The 21,525-nt window shown below is 51.7% G+C and overlaps 6 protein-coding genes across 6 annotated transcripts; 3 read left to right on the top strand and 3 right to left on the bottom strand.

Moving 5' to 3' along the window:
- Positions 1-815: 815 nt before the first annotated feature.
- J4E78_004585 (uncharacterized protein) lies at positions 816-3,435 on the top strand (the record flags this gene model as incomplete). The annotated part of the gene is made up of 3 exons (XM_049365213.1): positions 816-855; positions 911-2,971; positions 3,026-3,435. 3 exons carry the CDS (start codon positions 816-818, stop codon positions 3,433-3,435), a joined length of 2,511 nt encoding a protein of 836 aa, XP_049223014.1.
- Positions 3,436-5,510: 2,075 nt separating this feature from the next.
- J4E78_004584 (uncharacterized protein) lies at positions 5,511-7,259 on the bottom strand (the record flags this gene model as incomplete). The annotated part of the gene is made up of 1 exon (XM_049365212.1): positions 5,511-7,259. One exon carries the CDS (start codon positions 7,257-7,259, stop codon positions 5,511-5,513), a length of 1,749 nt encoding a protein of 582 aa, XP_049223013.1.
- A 772-nt stretch (positions 7,260-8,031) lies between these two features.
- On the bottom strand, positions 8,032-9,333 carry J4E78_004583 (uncharacterized protein; the record flags this gene model as incomplete). The annotated part of the gene is made up of 1 exon (XM_049365211.1): positions 8,032-9,333. One exon carries the CDS (start codon positions 9,331-9,333, stop codon positions 8,032-8,034), a length of 1,302 nt encoding a protein of 433 aa, XP_049223012.1.
- Positions 9,334-9,974: 641 nt separating this feature from the next.
- J4E78_004582 (uncharacterized protein) lies at positions 9,975-11,821 on the top strand (the record flags this gene model as incomplete). Its single annotated transcript, XM_049365210.1, has 5 exons — positions 9,975-10,180; positions 10,242-10,533; positions 10,598-11,007; positions 11,064-11,440; positions 11,496-11,821. The coding sequence occupies 5 exons, from the start codon at positions 9,975-9,977 to the stop codon at positions 11,819-11,821; spliced, it is 1,611 nt and encodes a 536-aa protein (XP_049223011.1).
- Positions 11,822-14,210: 2,389 nt separating this feature from the next.
- On the top strand, positions 14,211-15,367 carry J4E78_004581 (uncharacterized protein; the record flags this gene model as incomplete). Its single annotated transcript, XM_049365209.1, has 3 exons — positions 14,211-14,648; positions 14,714-15,065; positions 15,129-15,367. The coding sequence occupies 3 exons, from the start codon at positions 14,211-14,213 to the stop codon at positions 15,365-15,367; spliced, it is 1,029 nt and encodes a 342-aa protein (XP_049223010.1).
- A 624-nt stretch (positions 15,368-15,991) lies between these two features.
- On the bottom strand, positions 15,992-19,150 carry J4E78_004580 (uncharacterized protein; the record flags this gene model as incomplete). Its single annotated transcript, XM_049365208.1, has 2 exons — positions 15,992-18,303; positions 18,352-19,150. 2 exons carry the CDS (start codon positions 19,148-19,150, stop codon positions 15,992-15,994), a joined length of 3,111 nt encoding a protein of 1,036 aa, XP_049223009.1.
- Between the last annotated feature and the right edge of the window lie 2,375 nt (positions 19,151-21,525).

Raw genomic sequence — 21,525 nt, 5'->3', positions numbered from 1 at the left:
GCATAGTTTGTGGAATTTTGATAGAACATGACTTCTGTTGATTTGCCACATTCTCATGCATAGATGGAATTGCACATGATCGAAGACGGGATTATATGGTGACGAAGCGCGTAGATTTTGGAAGACATACCTTGCAGGAATATCAAGAGACCGACGGAGCCAACTATAAGTGCGCCTCTAGACGCTGAAATGGCCTGTTCATCATCTTTGCCCTCCCTATTCGATAAGGGCGGCGATATCGAAGGCTGGAGCAGGGGCTCGCGTTCTGCCGAGGTATTCAAAACTGTCATGACATACGACTTCCAGTATAATGTCAAAAGATAAGGAGAGTGCTATCCAGCGATAATGAACGAGAGAGACTTCGCGTAGAAACGCGTCTGGAGAAGGGAATCATGACGATGCGTGCAAGGATGTTAGTGCTTCCGCCGATGACAAATGCAGAAAGAGGTCGGTTGCCCTTGCCCGAGGGCTTTCGTCCGCAAAGACAGCGGAACAAGCGACGACGGTATGAAGCAAGCGCGCTGAATATCAGTTGCAAGTAGATACTCGGTTGTCGTTTACGAATCGAAGCGGAAGGCCCAAGGCGACGTTGCAGCGCGTGAACCTGTGACATGAGTGACGTCAACGCTCATTGGCTGCGGGAGCCACGCATCGGGGGCGCAACTGCCACCCCGGCCGTGATAGTGGAAAGCTGGCCTCTACAAACAACCTCACCACGACTGCCTACACGTAGTCGCGCCTCTGCTTCCGCCCTCCCGAGATGACGCCATGAGTTTCTTTCTTCGCATCACTTTGAATTTCGACATATACCCACAATGAGGCCACAGCTACCGCGGCGTGTGCCGCTTCTCTTCGGTACGCACCTGCGCAGGCAACATAGGAAGCTTCTGACTGACTTGTAGACCCGCAGTCCTTCTCTCACTATTCTTATGCGTTTCTTCGGACCAAAGCAAGGAGGCCTGGAAGTCAAGATGGGGGAACACAGAAGGAGGCGCGAATCCACACCAGGGCGTACTGGCCTTCAATGAGGCCACGACGCTTCTACACACGATCAAACCGGCTGCCGCACCATGGTGGAACTTTGATAAGAAGTCTGGAATTTTGGGAACCAGCGCATACTACGCGAAAGAGGTCTTCTTCCTTCTCTTCATGAATGGTCCCCCACAGCAGGAGCTGTTGACGACGAACCCACAACCGAAGCAGCTAGGGCATTCTCTGTCACAAGCCGTCACCCTGCTGGAAGAGGCAGCGGCTCAAAAGAATCCCGACGCCATATTCACCCTCGCCGAGATGAACTTCTACGGCAATTACACGCATCCGCGCAACTACTCCGAAGCCTTTCGACGATACCACGAGCTCGCGATACTGAACGGCAATGCATCGGCACAGCACATGGTTGGCTTCATGTACGCGACCGGCATTGGTGGAGCAGTCAAGCAAGATCAGGCAAAGGCTATGCTATACTATACCCTGGGCGCAGAAGGCGGAGACGTGCGGTCAGAGATGGCTGTTGCGTACAGGCACTCGGCAGGCATCTCTACTCCGCGTAACTGTGAAGAGGCTGTGCATTTCTACAAAGCGGCAGCGGAGAAGGCTATTGCATACATGCGGTCTGGGCCACCTGGCGGCCACTCTATGCCGCGGGAGTCATACAACATCGCCGACGATCAGGGTGGCGTATATGGCGAAGGCGCAAGTACAAGCAGCTCTGGGCCCAATGCCAAAGTCGCCAGCGCTCAGTCTGATGCCTTTTCTTCTCTCGACGACGTTTTCGAATACATGGATCTCCAGGCCCGGAAGGGCGATGCCAGGGCCACATTCAATCTTGCCAAGCTGAACTACGATGGCGCACGAACTTTGAAGCGCGACCTTCCAGCGGCCAAGAAGCGCTTCATGGAGCTTGCGCGCATGTACTGGCCGCAGAACGGAAAGCCCAATGCGAACGTGTCGCCTACCGTCGAGAAGCTGGCCGCGAAGGCCGCCGGCTACCTTGGTCGCATGTTTCTGCGCGGTGAAGGCATGCCGCAAAGCTTCGAGATTGCGAGGTTATGGTTCCGACGTGGCTTGGACTTGGGCGATGCGTTGTCGCAATACTCTATGGGTATCATGTACCTGAAAGGCCTCGGTGTACCTCAAGATGCTGTAAAGGCTGCTGAGCTATTCGGCGCGGCTGCCGACCAGGATTTGGCAGTCGCACAAGTTCGGCTAGGTGCGCTCTTCTTGGATCAGGGGGACATCGCCGTCGCCGCCAAATACTTTGAACTTGCCGCTAGGCATGGACACCTTGAGGCTTTCTACTACTTGGCTGAGATGACGCACAACGGTATCGCTCGATCCAAGTCCTGTCCTTTGGCAGCGACGTATTACAAGATCGTAGCAGAGAAAGCCGAGCTCGTCTCTACGTCTTTCCCTGAAGCTAATGAGGCGTATGCGAATGGTGACCTAGAGACCGCACTCGTAAGCTACATGATGGCAGCCGAGCAAGGCTTCGAGGTCGCACAGGCCAATGTTGCCTACCTCCTTGATCAAGTCAAGCCTCGTTTTACATTCAACTCACTTGTGCCTTTTATGAAGCAAAAGGCTTCGCTAGCTAGCGACGCATTCCTGGCTTTGGTATACTGGACGCGCTCTGCCGAACAGAAGAATGTTGATGCCATGGTCAAGATGGGAGATTATTACCTAATGGGTCTCGGAACACAACCTGATTCTGAAAAAGCTGCAGCTTGTTACCAAGCCGCAGCTGAGACTATGAGAAGCGCACAAGCCATGTGGAACCTGGGTTGGATGCATGAGAATGGCATCGGCATTGATCAAGACTTCCACCTCGCAAAGAGACACTATGATCTGGCTCTGGAGACGAATCCACGTGAGGCCTATTTACCTGTCGTTCTGGCACTGTACAAGCTTAGGTTCCGGAGTTGGTGGAACACCTTTACAAACGGCAACATTAAGTCCATCCAAGAAGATCCCGGTAAGTCATCATCGTGTGAATCCTTTTAACGTCTGGATGCTGATATGGCTATAGTCGTCAAGAAACAATGGACACTCTCAGAGTGGCTGAACGCCTTTCTCGAAGCCGAACTCGCTGGCTGGGACGACTACGAAGCTGACGATTACGACGACACGCATACCGCCGGTGATGACTTTTACGGAGACGGCTATCATGGCGACGAAATTGATTCGGACATTCTGGAATCGCTCATCATCTTGGCCCTGAGCGGGGCTTTGGCCTTTCTGCTTTACTACAGAACACAAAGGCAAAGAAGACAGGAGGAAGAAAGAAGACGGCAACAAGAACAGCAGCAACAGCTGAATCAAGGCGTGCCTGTTCAACAACAGCAAGCGCAAGGACAACCGCCACAGGATAGGGGAATGTTCCCAAATCCAGGCGACCCTGAATTCATGAACTGGGTAGCAGGTGGCGTAGGACACTGATGCATTGTTAGGAGGTGGTGATCAGGAAGTCGATGAGCAATGACGAGCCAGAACCAAATGAAACAACGAGAGTTCTCCCGCATACGCATCCCGTATCACTTAACTGCATAATGCTATCCCGACCTAAAATCTTGGAATGTACTCGCCTTTCATAAATTCGGAATGCTTTTCATTCGACACGATTCTTTTGGACGAACCATTGCTTGGGCTTCGCGAGCACCTTTGGGTGTCCACGTTCGGGTGTTCGTAAGTCGGAACCGCTGGTTCGCCAGGGTTCGTTCGAAGTGGTCGTCTCCACATCTAACCACAATTTCGTACAGGTATGAGATGAGTTATGGGGACTGTGAATGGCTCGTCTTAAATGACCCATCGCCGTGTCACGGTTTATCTTTGTATAAATCACCCACATCACGATACAAATCAGAAGGAAAAAGCACATTTTATTTGAGTGAATCATCGAACGCATTGCTCCGCAGCGTGGCCAGTAGAGTCAACGAAGTTTCTCACATCTGATCACCCCCTAACAAACCGGAGCTCCAGGTGTTATAAAGTCCTCCTGGGCTCACTCGCCACACCAACTCCCACCGCAGGTCGCTCAGTAACATTATCAAGATGCCAGGAGTTCACACTTCAAGCCGTCTGGAAGCAGACTTTGCTCGTATAATCACCGAGGTCAATATCGGATCCAGCCTCAGAAACGTCTTTGGACGCAAGCAAAAGCAGAGATTACCATGCCCAAATACTCCCGAAGAACTTCGCAAACTCGTCGACACGGACGACTCCAAACCGGTGTGCCGCTGCGATCAGTGTGATCCACGACTTTACGAATCCTACTGCAATTGCATCCTACGTCTTCACCATCACCCAAAACTCAAGTTCAAGGGTGCTACAAACGAATTTGGATATCAATGCTACGAGCCCTTAACGATGGCTTCGCGTTTCCGGAGCGAAGCGATGACATTGACGAGAACGGCAGTACGGTACTTCGACCGACCCATCGACACACTCAATACCACACAACTCACTGCCTTGAAAAACATTCAAACCTGGATACAACACTACATGTCGCTGATTTTCCCCAACACACCAGCTGGGTCATCTGCCAGTCTCGACGAAGTCTTTCCCATACCCTCGATCCGCGACCTGTGGACGCAGATCAACGTCCTCTTCTTCGGCTCTGACATGTTCTACCGCAAATCCAAATTCCGTTGGCTCACTGAGTTTCACATTCAATATCCAGACGTGATGGGCGCAGCGTGGCGCGACTATTACTACAATATCACGATAGAGCCGACTCTAGACAGTTTCGACATGCTTGGCACCCTGTTACACGAAGTCTGTCATTCATTCTTCCAACAATACTCCTGTCAAAGCTGCCGTAGTCGTGCAGGAAACCTCTGCTCAGACGGCCATGGACGCGCATGGCAAATTCTCTCTTCCGCTATGGAACGCAAGTTCACGGAATTTACTGGGCTGCCGATTGACCTCGGTCGGTTTGAGGCCATACGACACCATTGGAAAAACAGGGCTCAGTTGTCTACTTTACACGACTTTGGGGATTGGGAATTGGAGAGGCAGACCTTGATGCGGAGTTATGAATGTGATCTCAAGGCGGCGGTTGCGTCGCATGTCAGACGAGGTGCGGAGGTTGAAGACTTTCCGTTGAAGGTATTTGGCGAGTATTGGTGGGTCGATACGGTGCAGGCGACAGACTTCATGAGAGAGGCCGGGCTGGGGCGCGACATGGACATTCAGGCACAGGGTAAGCTCCTGGGAGGAGAGAACTCAGCTTGATGAGATGAGGATGTATAACAAGACGCAATTGACGAAGAGGAGTTGGACGAAGAGGATTCCAAGAAGCGTGGAGTTGTGGCTAGTCATACTTGCACAGGAGGCAATACGCTCATGGATGTGTGTGACGTTGGTACAAAGGAGCACAGTCCTATACCACCTCATATGAAGGCCATTCCCGCATTGTTCCTGGTCAAATAAATTGCAACAGAGTAATATCCACGCGTCGCACGTTCTCGCGAAGCTCGTTCACGTATACAACCCCCACAAAGCCGGAGTGCCACTTATAGCTCCTGCTCATCCTGGGTCTTTTTGCTTTGGGTTGATACCAAGCCTCCGAAATCGCTCCAAGAAAGGCCATTTTTTCCAAGTGCTGCGTCATACGCGAGTTGTCGATGCGTTATTCGTTGCTTCTTGTGGGGGCTGGGTACTGGCGGCTCCATCCTGGAGGGAGTATTAGAGGCCCTGGTCTTTCGCTTGGGAGCTGAAGATGAATCGATTACTGTATGATCTGGACTCTGGACAGCCATTTGATTACGACGACTGTTTCGCGGAGGATTCTCTGATGTGGATGGAAGCGTTGATGGCTGGATGGTGTCTGTTGCGGTCGGGGTTTTTGGAGTAGCGTGATATGATGTAGGTAATGCAACGGCTTCCTCCATGACCAATTTGGTCACAGGCGGGCTCGCAGTCTCATCGCCAGTCATTTGCGTGTTCGTCGGGCTCTCTTCTCTACCTCGTTTCTGCCGGCCTTCATAGTCCACTCTGGCTTTGTACAGCTCCATCATGACTGCGTCGTGAGAAAAAAGTTCACCTGAACAGAGACTGCCAAACAGATTCCGCATGCTGAGGTCAGGTGTCCAGCGGGTCTCGTCAACAGTGCACGGAACGATATCCTTAGGGCTGAATGCTCTGACAAGGCCACAAAGCTCGGAGTAAGAAGAATGGCGACTATACGGAAACCTAATGGTCCTGTTGAGTGGCGGTCCGCTTTTCGAATCTTCCAAAACATTCGACGATAGCACAGAGACGAGGGTCTTTAGGGACAGATCGTGCTGGGTCTCCTCAAACTGCTTTTGTAGCTGCATACCAAGGTCGAGCTTGCCGTCTCCCAAGAGAGTCTGCTGGAGTAAGGTGATGACCTTTTCAAGCAACTGCTTGTCGTTTATGGATGCAGCACAGAGCTCCATCAACTTCTTGACTTCGCCCATACCGCCAGACTCCAGCTCTTCTTTTTGATCCAAGTCACCCCTTCCACCTCCTGCACCCAACTCGGCAATATCTTCACCGTTGGCGCGTGTGACGATCGGGATAATGTGTACGATCTTGGCGTTCGTATCGCGGTCTAGGACGGAACAGCCCATGCCGCGCTCGCAGCTGTGGATGCGGACGTCCTCCTGAGAAGTCAAACAGCCCGGTTGTATGTGATTTCCATTTCTGAAACCGCATAAAGCAGGAGCCTCACGGATCTCAATTCCAGATTCTTGGAGGGCTTTATTGCTTGCTGGGACGTCGAGCCCCACTTCTCGCAGTTGTCGCTTGTCCAATGCGGACAAGGAGCCATATATGCGTGCTCGATAGTCGTCGAGATGAATTCGAGAACCCAAAAATGCGGACAACGCTATCCAGACGTTCTCATAGCCAAAGGTCCAAGAATGGAAGTAGAATATAGTGTCGTCGGAGTAGTCACTTACTTTGCTGAGCAGCTCTTGTATACCTTGCGCTTTGCTCGGAAACTGGCGATAGGGCTTTTTCTTCGTGGCAAAGGTCGTGTCCAGATACATGCAGTCTAATTTTCGGTTTCCGAGTGTATATGGCAGAAGTACTGGGTTCTGTATCAACGAGTTCACCCACCATTCCTCTGCTCGAATGTCGCCGGTATAAAGTACTGCTTTGCCATTACCCTCAATCAGGAACATGACAGCTCCAACGCAGTGGTTAGCATCGATAAGAGTGACCCTGATGCTGTTGCCCGGCGCTAACTCGATTACGGTTGGTGTGTCCAGAGGCAGCGCCTTGGCCAACTTGCGCATGCTTCTATCGTACGTGACATTGCGACTTTCGAGAATGCCTTTAGCGAAGTTGACGCGATAGTGGTACTTTTCTAGTCGCAAGAGTATCTACAAGACACGTCAGCTTTTGCATGACAAACATTTTACATAGGTTTGCCGCTTACCTCTTTAGTCGCAACTGAACAGTACACGAATGGGGCCCGCAACGACTCCAGACCAGTTAAATGATCAGAATGTACGTGACTCAAGAAACATGCAAGAGGCGCCTTATGTTCAGGTTGTTGTCGGAAGTAGTCTATCCTGATCTGAGGAAACTCTGCGACGACGCGTTAGTTAGGGTGCTGGCAGCCGGGCACGCCGGGGCGACATTTACCGGCTACAATGCCTCTGAACGTTGACATGGAGATGCAATCCAATTAGTGTTGATCGTGACATTTCCAGAGATACTCTGAGATCTGGGAACTGGCCGGGGACGATTACGAGGGCGTCAAGCGCGATGATCGTGAAGGCAGCGTGAACGTGAACCACGTGCAGGTGGTGGGGAGGCGCGTCGAGGTTAGCGCGATTGCGACGCGGGCAGTCGCGTTCGCCCCCAGGTGCCACACAATGACGCTTACTCCTGCAAAATCACTTTACTTTTTCGCTCACTACATCCAACAGTTGAGCGACGGAGGCGCTGAATATCGCTGCATATTGCTGCGCGCTGGCGCGTATCTTTTGAGAGCTCTTTATCACACGCCGGCCAGTACGGCATACCTGCGCATGCCGCGAAGCCATGGCATGAAGCTTTCATCTACACTACGAATACATCACTGACTTTCACAACTTGTCCTGTAGCCATCGACTTGTTACCGCAGATGCCCGTCAAAATTGAGAGTGCACCGTCGACATGGCTTGCAGCTCTCATATCCTGATCGATTTCCGCACCTTGCTCGCCAAACAAGTCAGCTAGCAACACCTCATCGCCTCCCCCATGCGCACCGACGGAATCCGGAATCTCGATATCTTGCGGCTTCTCGAAAAGCTTCCTGAGTGTGATTGATCGCGTTTCAAGTGATCCCTCGAGCGACTGGTCCCCCCCGCTGTTCACGTAGCTGTTCTCGACTACTTCCATCTCTACACGGCCGCCAGTCCCGTTGAACGAGACACGGAAACCTTCCCAGGGTGCGTAGGCGGTCAGAGAATAGGTCAGCACCGCGCCATTCTCGTATCGCACTAGGAGGTTCATTGTGTCTTCTATACTTATTCCGTCACCGAAGACGCTCTGATCGCGATAGTATGCGTCTTCATGCTCGGCATCGAGGTACATCTTCTTCAACTTGTCATTGTTTTCAAGGTGAAGTGCAAATGGATCGCTCTTTGCCACTTCGCTGCCATGAGCTCGTGTGTAAAACTCCTGTACACCTCTCTTTTCGGCATTTTCTCGCCCGTAGAAGTTCAGGTTGCCCTGTGCGTACACTGTTTCCGGACGCGAAGCTAGCCAGAAGTTGACGAGGTCGAAATGATGTGTTGATTTATGGACGAGCAGCCCCCCGCTGTTGCGCTTGTCACGATGCCAGCGACGGAAGTAGTCGGCGCCGTGCGACGTGTTGAGCATCCATTCGAAATGTATGCTCGTCACTTTCCCGATCGCGCCAGAGCGGAGAAGCTTCCACACTTTGGTGTTGTGTGGTGCATAGCGGTAGTTGAACGTAACGCGCACTTTCTTGCCCGTTCGTTCTACTGCGTTGAAAATCTCGCGACACCGTGGTGCATCGATGGTCATAGGCTTCTCTGTCACGACATTACAGCCCAGTTCTAACGCGCGGACGATATAGATGTCGTGTGTACGATCGATTGTTGTTACGATGACTTCATCTGGCTTGGTTTCCCGGATCATCCGATCGAAATCCGCCGCTTTGAAGGTGGGAACCTTGACATGACCAAGAGACTCCAGCTGTGTATTCGCAAAGTCAAGTCGGGTTTGGTTCGTATCGCATAGCGCTACGACAACCGAGGTTTCTTTGTAGGTTGTTGCGATCGCGGTGTAGAAGAAGGACGAACGGCCGCCTGTGCCAATCAGCGCATATCTCTTTTGCTTGTTTTCCCCAGCCATATTCGCTAACAAATAATACAAGAGTAGAAGTTGAATCAGAAATAAGACGATCAAAGGCTTCGCTCTCTAGCCGTTTCTTAACAGCTTTGGAAATATTCTATGATGATGCATCGGTGTATCGCTACCCCGGTCACACCCCTCGATACTCGGTACAGTCAATCCCGAACGCTGAACCACATCATGTTACGACGTCGATCTTGCATTCTCCCGTCACTATAGCCGACCGGTGAACCAATGTTTAGAAGAGAGGCCCCACAGCATCCACCCCCGTGGGGAAAGTGAAGCAGAGACGATCATGGCCAGGAATAGAGTTTACCGCGTGAGCTCTGCGGGGAAGCTCACTCCTTGCCTAAAGCTCATGGAAACCCGGTATCTTTGCGAGTGAAGAGGGAATCGCAAGTCCTGATACGTGGAACAACAGAGCTATGAGGGGCTTCTAGCACAAGCAGGAAGCTCGAAATGCACATGGCCATCCAGGGCGTCGCTCAATCGATACCTGGATGCGACCGGGATTGGGAGACGCAACCAGTCGGTCTCTGGTATCCGAGCATGGGCTTTTTTCTGATAAGTAGACGAGCCGGTCACTTGGTAAGTCATTCGGAGAGCAACCAAGCGTCTTACAGTCTTCGTTCTGCGGCAGCATGGCGACCATGCATTCTGGAGCCCACAAAGAAGATGCCATAACACATATCGAGCACTCTAATCCTACGCCTGCACAGAAAGTCGAGAAGGCAGATGCGGCGGCCAAGTTTCTGGCCAACGCTCATGTTGATGATGCATCATTCTCATATGAAGAAGAGCGCGCTGTTCTCAAGCGCGTAGACTATCGCGTCCTCCCTCTTCTGCTGTAAGTGGTTCTTAATCAGCTGCGAATGAAACATGGACTGACCTTTTGTGTCTACGAATAGAGGAGCCTACTTCTTCCAGCAGCTCGACAAATCCTCCCTGTCTTACGTCTCCATCTTCGGTCTGCAAGCCGACGCCAAACTAGTAGGACGTCAATACTCATGGCTCGGCTCTATTTTATACTTGGCCCAGCTAGTCATGCAGCCTCTCGCAGCCTTCCTTCTGGTCAAATTGCCGACGGGAAAAGTTATCGGCACAGCCATCTTCCTCTGGGGTAGCAGTCTAGCTATCATGGCCGCCTGTACCGATTTCAAAAGCCTTCTTGGTCTGCGGTTCGTATTGGGATCTTTCGAGGTAAGTTGCGGCTGTACGGAATGCATGTGGATCGCATGCTAACTTCGTATCTTCGTTCTTGTAGGCCATGATCGCACCGGCTTGTGTCGCAACTACAACGATGTGGTGGCGCCGGTCCGAACAGACCCTTCGGACTGGATACTGGAACGCTATGAATGGAGTCACCTTCATTGTTGGCTCATTATTCACCTACGGCCTCGGACACATCAACAGCGAGTCGCTATACAAGTACCAGGTCATCTTCATGTTCTGCGGTCTACTGACTGTGGTGTATGCATTTGTCGTCCTCGTCCTAATGCCGGATAGCCCGATGAAAGCCAAATACTTGACCGAGCGAGAAAGGTTCATCGCAGTCGAGCGTCTGCGGGCTAACCAAATGGGCATCCAGTCAGGAGAATGGAAGTGGGATCAGGTCTGGGAGACTTTGATTGACCTCAAGACCTGGTGTTGGTTCATTGCCATCATCGCGATATCGTGAGTAATGGACCTCTTTATCTCAATCTTGTTACTGATGTTCGTTCCGTGCATAGCATAGCAAGTGGCGGTATTTCCACCTTTGGCAACCTCATCATCCGCGACTTCGGCTACACCAACTTCCAATCTATCCTGTTCAATATACCCTTCGGTGTCATTCAGATTGTCTGCATCCTGGGTTCTTCCTGGGGTGCAACGCGCTGGAGCCGCAAAGGTCTTGCCATCGCCCTCGTTGCCATCCTTCCCATAATCGGCACGATAATGATGTTGACCGTGCCGCGCCAGCACAAAGGCGTTTTACTCTTTGGCTACTACCTTGTATCATGCCTCGCCGCTATTACACCTTTGATATACACTTGGCATGTTCAAAACACCGCCGGTGACACGAAGAAGAAGTGCACGTCGGCTATGGTGTTCATTGGGATGTGTACCGGTAAGTAATATCCGTTCACGGCCTGATGGGAGACGACACTAACTGCGTACAATAGGCAACGTCATCGGCCCGCTGCTATATTCGGTTGACGACGCGCCTCTTTACCGGCCTGGCCTGATCGCCAACTTGGTCATGTTCGCACTCGTAGCTATCATCGCGCTCTTGATCCCCGTCTACCTAGCACTGTTGAACAAGAGGCACGCGAAGCGCAGAGAAGAATTGGGCAAGAGCGCAGTCAGGGTTGACGAAAGTATGCTGAAGAAGAAAGAAATGACACAAAAGGGTGTGGAGATGGAGGCGCAAGATCAGAGACAGGAGCACGATAACGGCTTTTCTGACCTGACGGACATGAAAAACGAAGACTTCATTTACGTGTACTAGGACTGGGGAACGTGGAAAGCGCAAACCACATTGCTGCTACACGTGGGTGGCCAGCACCTACAGGATAGCTGACAACAAAGTTGAAACTACATGTGTACTTTACGCACCATCACCCCCCGCGCAGCTTAGTGGCCGTCCGAGTGAACGTAGCCAATTCCGATGTTAAGGTTGTGATGAGACCATGCCTGCGAACAACCTCGGAGTTTGCCGTGACAGTGCCGAGCGCCGCATTAGGGGACATCGGCATCCACAGACGAAGATTACATAAGCCACCCCGGTCTTGGAATCCACTACGGGGTCTGCCTTGGCCCCGTGCAGGAAGCCACGCATCAGGCCACCGATGTTGCACCAACTTCCTGGGCCCATCTCTTGTGCGTTCCCGCTCGTCTCGCGACGATCCGATCGCCAACACTTAGAGTTGAACTCCGGTCCCCTCAGCTGAAGTTGCTGAACCAGCTAAACTACGCCGGCCATCGATCTAGCGACAGGAAACCCTTTCCCGGAATGTGCAGCCACGCCTTCCCTGGCACATCTAATGAAGAAATGACCCGCGACGGAAACTCCCTGTAACGTACAACGCAGAACCCCTGTATCGTACAATGCCTTGACATCAGCGAGATCTTGGTGTTTCTTACTCCACGCATTAGTTGAGCTTGTTTGATTAGTAACCTAAGGTCCTTCGAAACTGGCGAACACGGGGCCGCGTCAGAACTCGCCGGTTGCGCATCCGCTCTGCACACAGCTTCTCACATCGCGCATCAGGTGCGAGTCATACCAACCTCGTCAAGCGTAGAAAGCGAGCCGAATCGATTTCCTGAATAAGAAGCCCCGTTGCAATGAGTGCATGGCCACGAGTGCGCTGATCCGCTAAATGAATATGCAGGTTTCCATTCTCGTCAAGAACGAATAGACGACATCGGTCACCTCCGCTATTGGATATATATTACGCTTTCGAAACTGGCACGTGCGACACACATTTAGCAGTAATTTCCATCCGACTAAGCTTTCCCCAGTTCTCATCCTGGAACAGCTGTGGCGCAGCAAGTCGTCTTCTTTCACTTCCCTAAAGAGCTTGCAAACATTGCACGGGAACCCCTCGACGCGCATAAACACTAGGTTTACCCTGGATCTGGACTAGGACCTGCCGTTTCGTAGAAGCAGGTTTCTTCATTAAGCGACGTTTTTTCCAACTTGTCGACAGTTCCCTAGAATACCCAACCGAGAATCACGATCCCAAGTTGTATAGAGGTTGCATTGAGACACGCAAAGACAGCGCTGCTTTTACTTGGTCCTCACATGCTTTGATTTGTCGCGCAATTTCAGCATTGCGAAGTGCTGTGTCACTTAAATGCCGACAATCACTTGAAAAACATCAAGAGTGATGTAAACTAATAGCTTCTAGCAAATCGATCGGGGGTATAGCGGTGGACAGCGAAAAAGGGCTTTTCCGTTGCCAGTTCTGCTATTACCGGATAACGGCAAGCCACTGCATCCAGTTGGAAGGAAACCTGGGGTGCATCTGGTCGGTCATTGGACAATGGTCGAGTCCCAATTGGCGGGATCTCAGCATAACTGGCCTATCCGTGCTGTCACAACGGTAGAAACCTCTCCGCTCGAAGGGCGCTAGCCCACTAGGCTGGACTATACAGGCAGCTCGCCCACAGTGGCTGTGTGGCCTAGCTCCGCTCTACGTTTCAAAACGCCGCTTTCCGTACTCAAAATGCTTGAAGTCAACATGAGAACCATACCCGGAGCTTGTAAAGCTTGGTCACATTAGTCGCTCGGTCCGACGCTGGCAAGTGCCGCAAAGCGAATCAACTCATGCCTCTCTACGCGGATATTGAGTGCTAAAGGAACTCAGGATATGCGAAGGCAAGCCTTAGTACTACAGTCGTTCCACGAGTGAACAGGTTGTCACAAAAGTGCACGTTGTCACTGAGATCGGAGATGAAAATCAGCATAAGGAGTTTGCGCTCTAGGTACGGCCGTGGCAGCACGTTCCGCCTCTCTCTGTTCATGCTCGGTGGATTATTGGGCACTGACAACAGATTTGTGTGGCCCTCGGCCTATCACTCACCGCAGTATGGGTCCAGGATGTGCAACTTCTGCATGCTACCCACGACCCTTCTCCTGAAACTCGTATCTCTGAGATCAACACTTCATCTTACAATGACCCTGTCAGCTATAGGGCGCAACTGTCAAGGTGATTCGATGCTATAGTATGAGCGAGACTAGCGTTGGGGCGGTGTCTCTAGGACTACTCGGTGCTCAGAGTAACTTTGACACAGGGGCGCTTACTCGAAGCAGAGGATGGAAGGTCGACCTATCTCTCATGCATAAGGACTTTGTTCCTGCTCAGTGAAGCTAGCATTTCGACAGCATGAACAAGATGTTCCTCCGCCAGATTCTCATCCGAATCGTCATCGCCGCCGCGTTGTTAAAGATCTTCAGTATCTTCAGGCGCCAACATGCCTTCCAAGCCTACATCGAGCGCCGCAAGATCACCTTCGACGACTTCCCTGAGTCCTACGCTAAGGCTCTGAACGATTCCGTAGCGCGCAACGAGCAACCTCTGGAGTCCGACTATACATCTACCTACACCGGATCGAAGATCCCGCGCACGATACACTACATATGGTTTGAGAGAATATACCCAAACCATGAAGGCTCTAGTGGAGGCCCCTCTATTGGATTCGGGTCGCCGAAACTCTGTCGAGAGCACAACCCCAGCTACGAAATCCGCATGTGGAATGCAACGAGCGCTCGCGAGTTCCTGTCCAACGAGTACGCCTGGTTCCTACCGACATACGATGGTTACAGATATCCTGTCAGTACTCTACACAAGTATCACTGCAACTGGAACATATACTGACTTTGTCTGCCCATGTTCAGATCCAAAAGGTTGACGCCTTGAAGTACTTCGCTCTCTACCACTTCGGCGGCGTCTACATGGATCTAGACGTCGCGTGCCGACGCTCACTAGACCCCTTGTTGGACTTCCCAGCCTGGTTCCCCGAAGCATCGCCATTAGGCGTCAACAACGACTTGATGGCATCAGCAGCGAAACACCCGGTCGTGGAGAAGATGACAGAAGGTCTCGTCACACACAACTGGAATCTACTTTTTCCGTACCTCACAATCTTCTGGACAACTGGACCGCAGTTCACAAGCACGATCTTGCAGGAATGGTTCGAGGCATGTCCTGACGGGCAATGTAAACAGCGGAAGGCACGGTATGACCTTGGTAAGTCAGCCACTCTTGTCTTGCAAAGGAGAAAAGTTTCAGTAGCTAACCTATCCTGCACAGACCCCACCTCCTTCCTCGTTCTACCGCGAATCTTCTACTCGGAAGAGTATACCTTCTTCGGCCACAAGCCCGGCGGTTCATGGCATGGCTCGGATGTCGCTGTGGTTTTGTGGTTTGTTGACCGCCCATGGGCAATAGCAAGTGTTGCTGCGGCCTTGATGGGAATAGTCGGTGGCATTGCTAGAGTGAGGAGGACAAGGGCTCGCCAGAGAGTGAAGGTCCATAGCCAATTTGTTTAGAGGAATTGAGCTATGCAAACACCATGTGTTATCATACAACACCAGCTTCTGGCCTAAGTTCATGATTAGCTGGCGATTGTTCACCACGTGCTGTGAAGTCATGAAAAGCCGTGTCATGCAAAAGCTTCGTCTGAATCACCAACGCAACGCGGAAAGCAAGCTTGACCGAGTAATCAAAGCATGATGACCCTCACCATACACAAACCGAGAAGTACAGTGCAAGATGGAAGTTAAATATGCCATGTTGGCAGTTGCTTCACTCGTATTGTTCTTTAGTTGATGTTCTTGCCTTTCTAGGCATTTCACTATACACAGTTTATCTATGCTCTCACCCTCAGTCCAATCCACAATTTCCCTGCCAGATGCGAATTAATACGCTTTGTATCGACGATGTACCACCCAAACAGTATGCTTTCACTCTGAAAAGAACACGATTTTGCCCGATCTTGGAGCCCCAACACCGAGGTGATGCCATTACAAAGAGAATGTGTAGGAATAGTCATAGTAGTACAGAAGCCAACAACGCCCGCTAACCCGAATAGAATGAAAATGGCCAGGAAATGAGAAATTGCTGCTATGTTGTGTAGACGCTGACGTATGGATTCTGCTTCGACGAAGACATGTTTACTGTGACAGCCGGCTGCCAATCATGGTGCTGAAGCTGTCGCCCGCCGGTCGTGGCTCCTTGCCAGCTCCAAGATAAAACTCGCAGCGGAATTTGAGGCACTCGATTCCGCGGACATCGTGGTACACTTGTATGATGTCACCAGTGTGTAGATGTCCGTAGATAACACGCCCCTTGTCGTCCTTTTGCTTCAAGTGTTTGCCGTTTATGGAGATACCATGTGTGGCGCAAGTCCAGATACCAACGTTCAAATTCTCCAAGCTGGTCCAATCTTTGCCCTGTTGTGACAGGTCATCCACTGTCTCTTGGGTCTGGCCACCTGACGAGTAGAAAAACACTATGAAAGCTGTTTTAGGAACGCGAGTATCTGATTTGTGTTCGTACACGATCGTATTGTTGCTCAAGCGGCCCCAAGAAGTCTTACTCTGATCGATGTTGAGAGTAAGGTTGGGTGCGAAGGAGTCGGGGGTTGCGATGAGCTTACCCAGTCGCCGGGGTGGTGGACGGATATCAAGCTCCGCTGGAACAGAAGGGATTGCTGCCGCCGGAGATGGTGCTCTCGCAATGCTTGATCTTGTCGACTGCGCACTTGCGTCCGAAGCTGCTGTTGTGTCCGGATATGCAGATGTTTCGGTGTTTGAATTGCGGCCATTAGACACGAAGTCAAACCCACTCACTCTGGAAGCGTACTCCAGATTATGCGTGTTCGGGTCCATCGGATCGTAATAATAGGAAGCAGTCAAAGGAAGATTTATCTGGCGATTGATAGGTCGTGCTCTCGGAGTTGGCTCACTAATCTGACTGAAGTCCTTGGACGACTGTTCCAAAGAATTGTGTTGAACAACCTCCGGGGTCCTGGGGGTCGCAGGCATGACCGGGCTCTGTGTCCTGGATACGGGTGAGTGCGGCGAGGTCATGTTGAGATCTCGTACCAAAGACTCGGTACCAAGAAGGCTAGGCGAGGAAAAGCCGCGCTCTAGTTGGGCGGGCGCAGTGAAAGGACCCTGAAACTCCGACTGACCAGCGGTGTAACTCGTTTCGCCTGCTCCATCATTTTGGGCAAGGCGGACAGACTCATCTTGCGACAGGGCGTCATGGGCATGAGCGCTCAAGACACCGGAACTCTGCAAAGCTGACTGGCCAATTTCACCGAACAGACGAGGTTGCCTAGGTGTTGGGGCCATTTGAAAGCTCTCCTCGTTTACAAGGTGTGAGGAAGTAAATGACGGCTCAACGCTTGAGTCGCCACGATCGCGTACCTGGTTGCGCGGGTACAGGGGATCGGCGCGAACTCGCTTTGGCTGACGCTCGTTGACAAAGCCCATGAGCTCTTCATCGGACAGAATGCCTCCGTCTTCATCTGACTCCGGGATCTCCTCCTCCTGGAGACTGAGCTGCGACAGCTGCTGCTCGGCCTCCTCAGGCTCGTCTTCTTCCGCAATGGACTGAAGAGTCGGGTCGGCGAGAATTTCCGTGCCTTCCTTAAGCCAAGGATGGTTGAGACAGTCGCGATCGGTTGGACGTTCTGCAGGGTCGGTTCGCAGCATACTAGTAAGAAGATCGATACAAGCAGGGGACACACCAGCCTTGCGTAGCGGTGTCGGGTCGAGGGGCGATTTCATGATATTATTGAACATGGCTTCGCCGGTAGCATCAGCGATACCCCTGAACGGAGGTTCGCCACATAGCGCATACCATAGGACACCACCAAAGGACCATATGTCCACGGAAGAGCTATACGAGTGGTACGTCTTGGCACCACGTCGACGTTTAGTTCCCTTTGATTGACCGTTGAAGTCGGGGAACACTTCTGGAGCGCAGTACAACAGAGTTCCGCAGAAAGTCTTGAGGAAGGTCTCTTCGTGCTTGACAACTTTTGAAAGTCCGAAATCGGACAGCTTGACCGTGAAAGGATCCAGATCGGAGATGAGAATGTTGTCGGGCTTGATGTCGCGATGTGTGATCTTGGCGCGGTGCAGATAACTAAGCGCGCTCAGGATCTGCTGAGCCATTGACCTCGCAACATCCTCCTCCATGGATCCATGATTATTAAGGTAGCCTTGTAGATCTCCTTGCCGCACGAACTCCATGATGATGTAGAGATAATCGCCCTGGTCGTGGTACTCTGCGAACTGGACGATATTTGGGTGACGCAGGTCTTGCATGATCTTCATCTCGTTGTCGATCTTCTTGTCTAGCATGCCGTTCTTCATGAATCGGCGCTTTTCCAGCTCTTTAGCTGCGAGAAGTTTTCCAGTCATCTTTTCAGCGAGTTGGTAAACGGTCGCAAAGGCGCCCTTACCGATCTGCCCTGGGAAGAGTTAGCAGCTATTGGTTGCGTTATTGCAGCCATACGTACCGACGATGTTATAGGTATCACCTCCATCCCACTTCATCGCTGGGCCACCATATTGCTTGGTGATTCGCTGAATAACCTTGCCCTGTGCGTCCCCAGCGTCTGGAGTGCACTCCGTGATGAAGTTGCGCAGGTTGTCGCGGAAGCGGTCCATGTAATTGACTCTAGACGGTACCCGGACTATAAATTTGATCATCTCTGCATCGTTGGAGTTCTGGATACAGATGATCGATCCCGAGCTCAGCATCCGCATCTTACTAAAGCGTGGATCCTTGCACTTCAGGAGCGCATCGTCGACTATGGTGCCATTGGTGGACATGTCATCGAGCATGAGAAGACCATCCGCGTTTAGATATATGCGGAAGTGTTGGTTGCTTATCCTCTTACCGGAGTCCTGGCCAAAGATGACGTCGGCGCTCTGGTGATTGCGTCCGAATATGAACCCGAGCGGCTTGAACTTCAATCTCTTCGCGGATGACATGCGTAGAGCCAGATCTGCGCCGGCCCGCGAGCTGGTACCTTGTCGTCCTTCCGGAGCGTTGATGATGAATGTTTCCTGCTCCTCAACGTCGGTGATGGAACTACTCATGGAATCGAGTGAATTGCGGAAGAGCACATGCTCGGGTCGATCTTGCGCTGTCTGCTCGACAATCCGAATGGCTGTAGGAGTAGCTGGGTGGAGAATGACCAAGACATCGGCGATGTCACCGTCATTAAGACCCGAATTGTTCCTGCCGAGTCGTCGTGGATCCAGGACCTGTTGAGTTGCAGGCTGTGTCTGCTGAGACGGGTCGGCCTCCATAATGGGTACCAGAATAACTTTCCGTGGCTTATTGTGCGGCGCTTTGTAGGGAGTGACCCAGGACCAGACGAACGGCGCGCCCGTAGGAGTTGAGAGGGAGGCGACTGAAGATATCGAGCGAGTGACTGAAAGGCGGGTCTCGTGGTTTTATACGCGGCAATTGCGGGGACTCGTTTTACGTGCGATATCGGTCTAGCGCGAGCTGGTGGTAGTTGCGCTTCTAGTAGAGTGAGCGATACCTAGGTAACGTAGGCACGCTGTTGGGCCGTGCGTTAAATGGATGGGAATGGTCGCGTTGAGAGCGTTCTGGTTGGTCGTCGGCACAAGTAACTGGTACTCTAGAATGGGCTCGGCTCAGAATCTCTGCTACGTACTCCAACTTAATGGGACGTGTCGATGTCTCTTCAACAGTACGAGCAACTGGGACTCGTGAATGGACGTTTCCTGAGAATGCAACTGGGCGGTACAGACGTTCGTGGAGCCTGTCTTGATAAACAGCGCTTCTTTACTTGTGTGGCCCCTGTGCTTTGTTTTTCCAGGCCTCAGTCTCCGACACTTTTCAACTTGTATGGGATGAACGATGGCAAAAGCGACTCGGCTCGAACGGTAATGCGATATGTATTACAGCGACGCTGTCGCAGAAAGCGCGGGATGTAGATGTAGTGAGCGCGGTGAGGCGGATGTTTGCCTTGATGGCATGCGCGTACGGGTATGGAGGATGAGACGATGCGAAGGGTTGCCCTAGAAACAGGCTCTACGGCAATCTGTCAGCATGAAGACGTCCAGGTACACCACGGCTACGCGATTGCAATTGAGGCGAAGACAGACCTTGCTAGCAGAACCACGCAGACACCGAACACGAACGTCGGAAGTGAAAGGAAGCAGACCCTCGAGGCGACGCGAGTTGTGAGACTTTGGGTGGCCCGCGCTCACCCCGCTATTGGCTGGACGCCTCCAAGTGGGCCCTGACGGCACCTCCTCCCTCGTGCATCCAAGGCAGCACTCCGTTCAAGGGATAGATGCAATACCTCTGTGACGTTTGCGACGCTGCACTACACAAGAAGAAGCTCTGAATTATCATCTGTATAGATGAGACTGCTTCTGAAATGATTGGAAGTCTTTACACGGGTGCTGTTGAGATGCTGTGAGGCGGCAGCATCGAGATCACGTGCTTACGCGATTTCGTGTTTTTACGCGTCGTCGGCAACGTCATCCCTGGGTCGACCCTTACTAAGTGGGCCCATAATCTGACAGGGGAAGAGTGGCTATTGCTTGCATGCATCGTTACTATAGTTTGGCATCTTGTTGTTCATGGACACATTTCCAGACACTCACCAGGTCGCGACGAATTCTTAATCTCATGCAGTACGTCGGATCTTTACGTGCGACTGCAACTGAGAGACCCCGACTGCTTTCCAGAGATTTTGCTTTTACAACATTTATGTTAACAAAAAAATTCCATTGCGAAACACGTAGCGTTGCTTAAGCTATCACACGAGCGTTATGTCCTCCCAATTATCTAACGCAAGACCTTCTCCCTCGCCATCCATCCATCCTTGCAAGTAACAATCACCGATGATCTCATACCTTGGTCCTGAAACTGTGTCATCTGTGTCATCACGTCGACGTAAGACGAATGGTGTCTTTCCACCTGTCAAGAGGAATAGTTCGTCGCCAATGACCGTCCCCGCTGGGCCTAGTCCAAAGAAATTGTCGGTATGCTGGTACGATCCCAAAACGTTCTGGCCAATGATCAAGCGACGCCAGAGCGTTGCTACGCTTATCGAGTTGTCATAATCCGGGATGAGATAGTATCTCACACCCGGACTGTACTGGGTGGTGCAGGGACCGAATTTGTTTTCTAATACCTGTTCGACTTGGATGAACAAGTCTTTCCATGGAGCGAGAGGTCGTGGCTGAGATCCATTAAAGTAGTCAAGCAGACCGAGATCTAGACCGGTGTCAAAATAGCCGAGAAGCTCATGTAATCGAGCGACCAATCGAACACTATCCAAGGTGTTGTTGTCGAGACCATGAGGGAAGTACCCGTCTCGGCCATTCGGCGGATTGTACATAGTCGGATGACTTGGCCACAACAACGTGAACTGCCTCCACAGTTGCATATGTTTGGGTAGATCATTGATCACGTCTGTGTCCTCTGGCTCACTAAAAGGAGACAGTCTCGAAAATACTGCCCAGTTCTCAAAAGCGCTTGCGTCGTTCGCATCTACGGTGCGTACAGGTACACTGGCATGGGTGGGGTGTATTGCACCCGCACATATGAGTTGTAAGAAAGGCTCATCTACTCGCGTTGTCAACGGAACATAATCACCGACTCTCGTATGAGTATTCCACAGGCGCCACCATTGACAAAG

The sequence above is a fragment of the Alternaria triticimaculans genome, assembly GCF_023758025.1.
Source record: "Alternaria triticimaculans strain BMP 0046 chromosome Unknown scaffold_5, whole genome shotgun sequence".
Taxonomy (NCBI): domain Eukaryota; kingdom Fungi; phylum Ascomycota; class Dothideomycetes; order Pleosporales; family Pleosporaceae; genus Alternaria; species Alternaria triticimaculans.
This window is presented reverse-complemented; position numbering and strand designations above follow the sequence as displayed.